This window comes from Mixophyes fleayi, chromosome 2 (genome assembly GCF_038048845.1).
Source record: "Mixophyes fleayi isolate aMixFle1 chromosome 2, aMixFle1.hap1, whole genome shotgun sequence".
Lineage (NCBI taxonomy): Eukaryota > Metazoa > Chordata > Amphibia > Anura > Limnodynastidae > Mixophyes > Mixophyes fleayi.
The window spans coordinates 30716905-30728932 of record NC_134403.1 but is presented as its reverse complement, the minus strand read 5'-3'; the positions used below and the strand labels follow the sequence as shown (position 1 = coordinate 30728932).

Genomic DNA, 12028 nt, shown 5'->3' with positions numbered 1-12028 from the left:
ACAATTAAATGCATTATGAATAAATACATATTTTCACAATTCTCATACAATTAAATAAGTCACCAACATCCCTTGTTTCCTCTTCCCCAATAACCCATCCTATCCAGGACCTAACTATTAGAAGGTGGAGATAAAATAATCGGAGGGTCTGCTGAAACCATTCTTAACCCGTACCACTCAGTATTGTGGAAACTATTCCAAAGTTGTGTTCGTATAGTATGAGGTAAGAGAGTTATAAAGCTCTCCCATGTGCCAAAGAATTGCTTTACTCTAACTTCCTTCTGCAAAGACGTTTCTATCCAGTCCATTCGGAATATGTGATAGAGCTTTTCTTTAAAAAGGGAAAACATGGGAGGCGAATCCTGGGCCCAGACCTGGAGTATGCTCTTCCTGGCCGCAGCAGAAACTGCTAATAGTAGTTTTTTGCATCCTTTACTAACTTTACAAGTATTTGGAAGTATTCCAAATATCGCCCATTCCGGAGACAGAGGTGCATAATTTACCAGGTGTGTGTTAGAGAATCTCCAAATCTGGGTCCAGAATCGTTTAATTGGGGGACACTCCCAAAAACAGTGTGTCAAATCCGCTCTTGGAGACCCACATTTCGGACAACAGTGTGATTCTGATAGACCTATCTGAAATCGACGAGATGGAGACAGATATGCCCTATGATAGATATTTAGGAACATTTCTGTGTAGGTCATGGCCGGTAATATTTTAATGGAATTGGTCAGTGCCTTTAAAAGAACCTCTGGTGTCAGGTGAGGAAATTGTTCCTGCCACAATGAAAGGCCAGTTTTAGAATGGTTATAGTCAAATTGGGTACGTAATAGGGAATAATGCTGTGAGATGGCTTGACGGGTCAGGGGAGGTCTCGAAAGCATAGCCTCTAAGGGATTATCCCAATCCTCCGGAGAGATTTTACTCAGTACTGTATTAATGTAATGTTGGCATTGAAATATTGCTAGATGATAAGGGGCTAGTTGTGGATAAGTAGAGCTTATTTGAGTATAGGTCATAGGTTTTCGCGTATTTGCATCAATTAATGATCTTATCTTAGTAATTCCTAATTTCGCCCAGTTAGTAAATGGGAAGGAAGCTGATCCGTCCTGAAAGTTAGGGTTGTTTAATAATGGGAGGTTCATTGAAATATAAGGTCTTAAATGGTATATGTGGCAAAGCCTATGCCAAAGTTTACGCACAGTATACAAGATTGGATTATTTATAGTTTGAGTTGGAAGATCTTTTTCATGTAGATGAATAAAGGCTAATAAGCTAAGGTTAGGAATGAAATTCTGATCTAATGTAGTATTAGTATAAGTATCCGTGTTATGCAACCAGTCTTTAAGGTGTCGCAATTGGGCCGCTTGGTTATATTTGGTAGCATTTGGTAAGTTCAGCCCTCCTCTATTTTTTGACTGTTGTAATTTGATCAACCCAATACGCGGTTTTTTGGAATTCCAGATAAAACGTCTAAATTCTGTATCCAATTTCATTGCATCTGATCTAGTCAATAATAAGGGTAAAACTTGTAATGGATACAATAGTTTAGGAAATATGATCATTTTAATTATGTTTATTCTACCTCCATAAGAGAGGCAGAGATGTTTCCAACCTTTCATCTCATGTTCCACTACATTTATCACCCTAGAGATATTAAGGTTATATAGAGAGTGAATATCTCTTGGTAGTTGGATGCCCAGGTATGGCATGGCCGACCTTGCCCATGTAATGGGAATATCCCTTGCCCATGTTGGGACTATGACACCCTTTCCCAGATACATAGCAGTAGATTTTTCAAAATTGACAGAGAACCCCGAGACAGAACCAAACTCCACTATTCGGTCCATTAGAGATCTAAGAGAGACTTCAGGATTAGATATGTAGATCATTACATCATCAGCAAAAGCTGTAATTTTGATTTCCTGATCTCCAATCCTTATTCCCTCCAACTGCGTCCAATTTTGCAAGACTCTGAGCATAGGGTCCAATACCAAATTAAAGAGTAATGGAGAAAGTGGACACCCCTGGCGAGTGCCTCTATACATTTCCAGTGGGGAACCCTTGATACCATTGACCAATAGAGATGTTTTAGGAGAGGTGTAAAGAAAGGCTACAAGTGCTCTAAAATCAGTGTCAAAACGCCTGCATGAAAGAATTTCCTTCAAAAAAGGCCATGCAACAGAATCAAAGGCCTTTTGGGCATCTAGACTAAGGATCATGTTTGAGGTGGATCCCACATCTGAGGCCACAATCGCTGAAATGGCTGTCCTAATACCTTTGACCGAGTGGCGTCCTGCTACAAATCCCAACTGATGAGATGTTAACAACCCAGGAAGGATACCTTGTAAGCGGTCTGCCATGATTTTTGCTAAAAGTTTGTAATCTGTGTTTAAAAGAGTGATAGGGCGATAAGACCCCTCCATCATAGGATCCTTACCTGGTTTAGGGATAAGGACTGTATGGGCCACATTGAACGATGGATATACAGGACGTTCCCTATGTATTTTTGAAAACAAATCTGCTAAAATATGAGCCAGATCTCCTTCAAGGACCTTATAATACTCTGCTGTAAAGCCATCTGGGCCTGGTGTTTTATTAAGTTTCAAATGTTTGATTACAGTCTCTACATCTCGGGAAGTAATATCTTTTGCCATAGCTTCTCTCTGTTCTGGCGTTAGTGAAGGCAATTTGGCCTCAGTCAAAAGTTTGGACATTAGTTGGGGATTTGGTGTAGAGCCCTTATATAAGGTTGAGTAATAAGTTTGGAAGGTTTCTAATATCTCTTCCGACTTGGTAAGAATCTTAGAAGAATTATGGGCTTTAAGGGCAACTATATGACTTTTACGTTTCTGAGGTTTGGTTATGTTTGCAAGTAATTTGCCAGCTTTATTTCCCCATCTAAAGAATTTATTTTTTGAAAAATCAATTTGTTGTTTTGCTTGGGAAGTCAAAAAACTCTCTAAGAGTTGTCTCGCCTCACGATAAGTTGTCCATGACACATCCGACTGATCAGAAGCAAATTTAGCATATGCCTCAGCCGATAATTTGCTCAAATTATCATAAATTTCCCTAGCCTTCTTACGATGTCTAGACACATACGCAATTATGTGTCCCCTCATAACTGCCTTTGAAGCGTCCCAGAAAAGAATTTTGTCATCCCATTGGTCAATGTTATCATCTAGGTATTCAGCCCATCTGTGTCTTAGAAATTGTTGAAAGTGGTCTGAATTGTATAGGTAAGTAGGAAATCTCCAATGTCTAGGTCTCTGTCTCAAGCTCGGATTCTGGATCGTAAGAGAGATCATTGCATGGTCCGAAATAATTATGTCAGCAATGTCTGCCCTACGAACCCACGGCATTAGGGTGTCCGTGACTAACAAGTAATCTATTCTTGAAAAAGATCTATGTACACTAGAGTAGAAGGAATAGGATCTATCTGTTGGATTTAGGAGGCGCCACGGATCAACCATGCCACACCTGGACATCAGGCCAAAAAAACACTCAGGGTCCCTTGGACTAGTTGTAGAAGATGCCTTTGACCTATCGTACTTTGGATCAATAACGGAGTTAAAGTCGCCTGCTATCACAAGGTTAGGGGTGTCGCGTTGTAGGACTAATTGAATTAGGGACTGGTAGAAATCACGTTGTGATCCATTGGGGGCATAAATATTCAAGAAGGTATATTTTTCATCATTGATTTGTAAAGAAAGTAGTAGATACCGACCCTCAGGGTCTATGACTGTATCTAGAACTGTGTATTGGAGGTGTCTAGCTATTATTATAGCCACGCCTCTGGTTTTTGTTTTATATGAGGCCGAAATGCAATCTCCAATCCAGCTTCCCCGCAGGATATAACCATCATCCTTTCTCCAGTGTGTTTCTTGAAGAAACGCTATATCGATATGAGCTCTTTTAAGGTGAGTAAGGACTTTTTTACGCTTAATAGGAGAATTAAGCCCACCCACATTCCAAGATGATAAATTGAGGGTCTGCTGAGTATTAGGCCCATGGGAATCTAGCTGTGTAGGCTGCATTCCTAACCGATACCCACGGTGGGGCAATTAGTCAAACCAAAGGTGTGCAGGGTGAGATTGCAGACCAACCCCCCCAAAACCATCAATAAGTAAACTTGACCCAGACCATGGGATTCACCACCCCACATTTGTAAACTGAGACATTGGATATTTAACCATTTTGTGAAATATGAGAACAAAACATATAATGCATTACATTTTCTATACCTCAAACTTTTTCTTAACATTTTCCTAACCAAATTTTGCGTGTGATCCCTGGGAGTGTTACCAGAGATCACAGAATATTCAACAATAAACATTTGTAACATAACTAAATATATACGCATATACATGTGTATACATATAGAGAGAGTTTACATTAACAACATAAGCAAGAATCACAGTCACTATGTGATTTATCAGCCTTTTAACATCTTATCTAAATCTAGACTGCTATACCATTCAAGTTGGTGCATTAGAAGGTGAGCGAGCTCCAGCTGGTGACCTTGAATGCGGAGTAGGCACTTGAAAATGACTCTTTGCCATCTCCGGAGTTTCAAAAAGTAATGTACGACCATTCTCCACCACTCTGAGCTTAGCTGGGTACATAAGAGCAAAACTTTTATTATTACCAGCCAAGAATTTGCAAATTGGTGCAAACTCTTTTCTCTTCTGTGACAACTTAGCTGAATAATCCTGGAATATTAGTATTCGGTGACCCTCGATCTCCAATTGTTTCTTTCTCCTAAATGCTAACAATATTTTCTCCTTATCTTTGAAGTCTAAAAATCTAGCCAAAACAGGTCGAGATCTAGCTGAATTGCCCTCCCTAATTGAACCCAGACGGTGGGCTCGTTCTATTTGTAAGTTGTCTATTTCGTCATGTAAATTGAGAGCAACTATTAGGTCTTGACTAAGGTAAGAGGATAAGTCAGGCCCTTTCACCGATTCTGGAATACCAATAAACCTAAGGTTATTTCTTCGACTACGGTTTTCCAGATCATCAATTTTTTCTTGCATTTGTGACCATCTGCGCGAATCTTGTTCAGATCCGTTTTGCAAGGCTAGAACATTATCCTCCACATCGCTGGTACGTTGTTCCAGCGTGTTAATTCTAGCCGTGTTTTCTGTTATTTTGGCAATAGCCGCATCGAAGGTATCTTGAATAGCTCCGAATTTTTTGTCTATGATAGGAAGGAGGATATTTAGAATAGTTTGAGCCGTATCTGTACTTGCAGTATTTGTGCATTGAGTAAGAGGAGTTTGATTCCCCTCCTCCACGTCCCCCATTGAGAGGGGCGAGGAAGGAGAAGAAGCATCTTTGCTCGCTCCAGATTTGTTTCTGCCCGTCTTACTCTGATCCAGCTTGCTGTTTGCACGCTTGGATGAATTTTTGCTACAATATTTTTCCATTTCTAAGCAAACCAAGTACAATTATAAGGCACTAATCTAAGAGTCTGTCAGAGATTATTATATCAGAAATTCAATAACATGTGACTAAGGTTATATTGTAAACTCTCTCTTCTTATTTTTAAACTAATCACATATTAGTGGAAAAAATAAAAAATATAAGAAGTGTTAAAAAACAAAAGTATTCAAATTACTTTTTTTTTTTTTTTTTTCCCTCTGTAGTGTCAAGACTATACCATCGCGTAAGAATATTTGTATGAATTATCGATTTTGACACTTATTTCAGTATTTCAGATCTAATAAGCAATATTTAGTATTAAGCAACCAAACACATATAATTATACGTATCTAACTTCAGGAATGTTGCAATGATTATCTGTGTTCTACAGGCCCGCTTGTGTGGCCGAACTCCGGGGAGAGAATGAAGAGACTTGTTAAAACGCGGTCAGCTAGGTGTACCGCCCACCGGAAGTTCCTGTTATTAGATATTTAGTCAGTCATTTAAGCAGGGTGAGTTTCGAGGCTTTTAGTAGTCATCAGCCATGGAAAGATGATGAAGCACAACGAACCGCTCTGTTGTATATACTCTTTTCAGTGGTAGTGATGTAGCTTGTACTGAGACAGATTTGTTATGGAATAAAAGATGATCCTTGAAGCAGTACAATAAATGACCACTAGGTGGCAGAGTTTGTTGATTGTAGACTGCTACAGGAGGTAACTGCTTTATAGAGCTTTCGTGCAGAGAGATATGACAAATCTGCTGTAATTATTAGGATTGAGGTGTTGTCATGTATCATGTGGCCCCTTTGGTAAATGATTGGAGCTGCAATGCTATCAACACCAGCAGGTTATTGGTTAGTATTTCCACAGCTATTCTGCACTGCTGTAAGATAGAATCTTCGTTACAATGCAGCTAAACGCATGGGAATTATCAGTATCCACAATGTGAATCATCTGTGCTGAATCAGTGTTGGTGCATCCTCCCCAGAATTGCTGGATAAGCCACTTAGCAGTATTGATGTTCACTCTCTCCACCTGTCATGTAGCCAGATTTGGTGTTAATAATGTATTGGGGCTTTTCAGGTATAGAGGAAAAGGCAGGTTCCCCTCCACCCCCACTGCATACCTCTTTATTCTCCACAACGTCCCAGGATGGCTCCCAGCAGGCACCACGAGGTCTGATTCACCGGAAGAGAAGACAGTAATGGCGTTCTGCCACTTCCGGTTCTACTCCACCGACACCACGCAGCTCCCAGATCACATGAATGGCTCCCAGGCAGAAATCCCGGCGTCTATGCACCTCGCATGGGGGACCAGGCTCTCTCCTCTGAGATCTCCCCTCAGCCGTCAGTCCCTCTTAGCCGCGTCTCCTCTCAGCTCTCCAGGGCAATCTCCGCTGTCCCGCCTCAGCCGCTGAAGCGCTTGTCAGGTGAGCGCTTTTCCCCACACAGGATTTGGGGCTTACCTGTGTGATTGGGGTTCACTCAATCCGCCACTAAAGTGAGTTTTCCACTCTTTCTGTGCGGAGCTCCGTGCAGATGCGGCCGTCTCGCTCGGCTTCCAAGCCACGCCCCCCATCCCAAATTATTTAACCAGTCAACTGTCTAAGGAGCATATGATAATTGATGTCTTATAGAACAGTATTTCGGACTCTTTCCTTTCCAACTAACTCTTTCTGTAAGGAAATGCTCAACAATCCCCCCCCCCTTTATGTTTAAATGTGAGCTCAATCTGGGGGAGACTTTTAGCTTGCTCTCCCCCAAGCACTAGTACATCGCTGTGTCCCCTGGGACTCCTAACATTTTGAAAATACAGCACCAGAGCTCAAGCACGTACTCTTTCGGCAGTCATAGCCTGGATAGTGGTTGTAATGTAAGAGCTGCAGGAAAGGACGGATCTCATGCAAAACCGAAATGACATCTAGCTCCCGATTGGGCGAGTGCTGCAGTATCTCAACAGGTGACGGTGACACATTAGGATGTGAGCGGAGTCGGGGCTCTCGGTACTAGTGCTGAGTCGGCGCACTCTGTACTAGTGCTGAGTCGGGGCACTCGGTACTAGTGCTGAGTCGGGGCACTCTGTACTAGTGCTGAGTCGGGGCACTCTGTACTAGTGCTGAGTCGGGGCACTCTGTACTAGTGCTGAGTCGGGGCACTCTGTACTAGTGCTGAGTCGGGGCTCTCGGTACTAGTGCTGAGTCGGGGCACTCTGTACTAGTGCTGAGTCGGGGCACTCTGTACTAGTGCTGAGTCGGGGCACTCTGTACTAGTGCTGAGTCGGGGCACTCTGTACTAGTGCTGAGTCGGGGCACTCGGTACTAGTGCTGAGTCGGGGCACTCGGTACTAGTGCTGAGTCGGGGCACTCGGTACTAGTGCTGAGTCGGGGCACTCGGTACTAGTGCTGAGTCGGGGCTCTCGGTACTAGTGCTGAACCGGGGCACTCTGTACTAGTGCTGAGTCGGGGCTCTCGGTACTAGTGCTGAGTCGGCGCACTCTGTACTAGTGCTGAGTCGGGGCACTCGGTACTAGCGCTGAGTCGGGGAACTCGGTACTAGCGCTGAGTCGGCGCACTCGGTACTAGCGCTGAGTCGGCGCACTCGGTACTAGCGCTGAGTCGGGGCACTCGGTACTAGCGCTGAGTCGGGGCACTCGGTACTAGCGCTGAGTCTGGGCACTCGGTACTAGCGCTGAGTCTGGGCACTCGGTACTAGCGCTGAGTCTGGGCACTCGGTACTAGTGCTGACTCGGGGCACTCGGTACTAGTGCTGAGTCGGGGCACTCGGTACTAGCGCTGAGTCAGGGCACTCGGCACTAGCGCTGAATAAAGATGATGTGGATGGATGTAAATCTTCCTGAAGGTAAAATAATGCCTCTGGCAATGTATATATATATATATATATATATATATATATATATAAAATATAAATACACTACAAGATGCAAATTTCTCTAGTAATATATAGCAGTTCTGTTGCTGACATAAAAGTTGCGTGCTGCTGATAATGTTTCTGGTTTGTTTTTGAAGTATAAGACGAATGCCTCTGTTTCTAATACATGTAGTTATTATGTAAATTGCAAGCACTATTTTTATCTGTATGTTAATAGCGGTTGATGTGACAGCAGTAACCAGAGGGAAGGCTGGAAGGGGTGCCTGGTTTATGAAAGCAAACCTCAGTCTCCTCTCTTACCCCGCAGCAAAGTCAGCCTGTCCCCCCCTAGCAGTGTTATATTTAGCACAATTCATCAGGAAGAGAGATAAGATATCTGGATTACATACATATAAAGTTATTCCACAGGGCTGTTTAATTAGTGTATAAATATATTTGAAGAAAAATAACGGCTAAGAGATAAATCGCTGTAATATTATACATTATATATGGATAAATTGATTGCAGGTTTTCATACCTTGACCAAACTCATGTTCTTCGTGGTGCAAGCAGGAGAGGGTTGGCAAATTTGACTCAACAGCAGGTAACCCAGTGACCTAGCCCAAGATAGCCACTATAGGACCAGCCTGGGGGACAGATAACCTCTTGCCCCCCTGTCCCTGAAAGGAAGTCGCCTCAGGTCAGGGTAGTGGTATGTTAAAGTTAGAGAGGGTTCAAGGCGCATTCATTTCTGTATTAAAATTAGGGCTACACTGCCCTCGACCATAAGAAGTTATCTGTCCATTACCACTGTCTTCTAATCACTTCCAATCTATTCCAATTTAAATTTGAACCACTAGGGAAGAAGATGTGGACTCCACCCTAAGTATCAACAAGATAGTCAGATAAACATAGGAGATATAATTATTATTTTATAAATATCTTTATGTTTGATTCTGTTTTATATTATTGGTGATCCTACTTGGGGTGGAGAATTTTCTTCTGCTTCTCTCCTGTCTGATCCGATAGTGGCACTGTAGCTATACCTGTCTATGAAACCTGTTCTCAGTGGATATGCCGACAGTAAAACATACCTCGTCTTGATCCCATGCGATGAGCCATCGTCATTTGAGTTAACCTGCCGATTTCATCCTGCAGCCATCGCTCGTCCATGGTCCGGCACAAGTCTTGTCGGTGTTACCGCACCTGAAGGAACGAAACACAGGCACAACTCATCAGAAAGTCAATGCGGGCATCATTAACAACGTATAAAACAACCAAGGCACAGATTTGGTGACGCCATGTACATTAACTTTGCAGGTGCACCAACATTTCCCCCAAAGTACATGGTTTTGTGGAGCCGGTGTTCTGCTTTTGCAGAAGAAAAGAGGTTTGCACTGGGCAATAGAAAAAATTGACATTCACAGTGAATTGGACATTCTTGCTTAAACCTGTGCTCACTCTACGAGATGTTTGGACTGTACTTCCATTTGTGTATCAAACTACCATGATTGTGATTTTGCATATTTTATGTATGTTAAACATAAAACCCCTGTGTGGAGTTTGTATGTTCTCCCCGTGTCAGGTTTCCTCCGGCTGCTCCGGTTTCCTCCCACACTCCGAAAACAAACTAGTAGGTTAATTGGCTGCTATCAAATTGACCTTAGTCTCTCTCTTTCTGTGTGTGTGTATGTTAGGGAATTTAGACTGTAAGCTCCAATGGGGCAGGGACTGATGTGTGTGAGTTCTCTGTACAGCGCTGCGGAATTAGTAGCGCTATATAAATAGCTGATGATGATGAAGATGATGACGTTTATATAAACTTGCTCTATATATATATATATATATATATATATATATATATATATATATATATGAGCGCTGATCACTCAACCCAGATATATTTTACCAATGGAAGAAGTTTGGTTGACTATGCACACTCCCTAGATTTGTGGGGCGGTGCAAAAACAAGACTTTATATTGCAGACCGAAATCATTGAGTTAATGGGTGCATTTTTAGGGAAGTTCCTTGTTTTGAAAAATGGTTTACAGACTTTTATACCCCACAACAGGACTTGACTTTTGGACCAGCTGTGAGCTGGTCGATATTGCGTATCATTTCTATACTTTTAATGTTTGCAATTTGCGTCGTCCAGCGGCACTTTGATGGCGAAGCGCATTTTGTAAACACACACGTCCTGCGATTTTTTTACACATAAACAATGTATGAAAGTGCGTTTTTACATGCCATAACTGGACGTACGCCCCATTTAATCAGGACAGCGGTATTTAATACACATAAGCAGTTTTAGCATTGCATTTTTATTACAAGCATATTTAATAAAAATTTAATTTTGATGATAGTTCTCCTTCGAAATGATGATCCTTGGAAATAATAAAGTTCTTATATTATTAGCATTTTTTTTAACAGTTATTTAAATAGTGTCAGTACATATAGAAGCGCTTTCATCCTATGAATTAAACCAATGAATGTATGGTAATCTAAAACTTCTACGAATACTCCGATTTACTAAACACTACATATTTCCTCACTGTTAGGCAGGAGAAATGTATAGCCGAAGGGTTTAGTATATGTTCTTCATATCACCAGAGATAGTAGAAGTTGTTCTCAGGCTAATACAAAATATGTAGCTACAGATAAAAATGCAGCGCTCAGAACTAGCCGTATTCCTGTACAACAAACAAATCAAATTAATGAACCTTTCACAGCGCTAAACAGGGACGCAAGTAGATTTATTTCTTAGACTAAGAACCTGCAAACTTGAACTGTTCACAGTTTCATAATTCCTCCAATTGTGTAATGTTTCATTTACAGATTGCACTTGATATTTAATTGCACAGAACACCGCAGTCTTCCCAAACACCCTTAACAGATACATCCTGATAACTGACAGGGAATCTCATATGTTCCCAATAACTGGATTCTTCCATTCCTTAAAATAAGAAATGACTTTTATTCCTGCAAATAGTTCTAACAGAGACACCGCTCACATATAATGCAGTAGATAAAAATTAAAATAGAATAGAAAATAATTAGACATTTTGATAAAATTAGTTAAAATTAGAGATGCTCACTGACCCCTGTGAACTGGTTTTGGATCTGGATTAGCTTCGTGTTTTGGTTTTGGTTTCGGTTTTGGCAAAACCGCCCTCGTGTGTTTTGGTTTTGATTTTGGATGTTTTAGAAATAATTCTAAAATATGCTAAAATCACATAATTTTGTTCTTTTTTTTTTTGTTCCTACATTATTATTAACCTCAATAACACTAATTTCAAGTCATTTGCAGTCAATTTTGACCACCTCACAGGTCACAATATTATTTTCATACACTTTGGGACAAATACTGCAGCGACCTGGCTGGATGGTAAGCGACAGAGCAATGACACAAACACACGGCAGTTCCTAGCACATCTAGGACACATTGGCACACAGCAGTGGCAGAAAAGAAAAATGGGGGTCCGATTCAAGCTTTGGTCATCTCTAAGGTACATGTTGTTCAGTTGTATCACTTACACCAGCTATAGCGCAGGTGTAAGTGCCGAGTGATAGTGATGACGGCAGCTAGAACATGTGTTTGCAATCAAGAGCAACTGTAAAAATTAATTATGTACAGTAGATATTAATACACCTTGATAAATGTATTTCATGGGGGGGAAAAAATGGGAAAAAAGTGTTTTGTTAATTTTTTTTTTATTAATGACTATATTATTAAC

The 12028-nt window shown here is 41.3% G+C and overlaps 1 protein-coding gene across 2 annotated transcripts in view; it reads right to left on the bottom strand.

Annotated features, from left to right (window-relative positions):
* AMOTL1 (angiomotin like 1) overlaps positions 1–12028 on the bottom strand; it is a 132418-nt gene that overhangs the window by 108455 nt on the left and 11935 nt on the right. For both annotated transcript variants that reach the window (XM_075198748.1, XM_075198749.1), the window contains exon 2: positions 9388–9499. In XM_075198748.1, the coding sequence (XP_075054849.1) occupies positions 9388–9466 (79 nt within the window). In that variant the 5' untranslated portion in view covers positions 9467–9499. The remainder of the gene's footprint in view (positions 1–9387; positions 9500–12028) is intronic.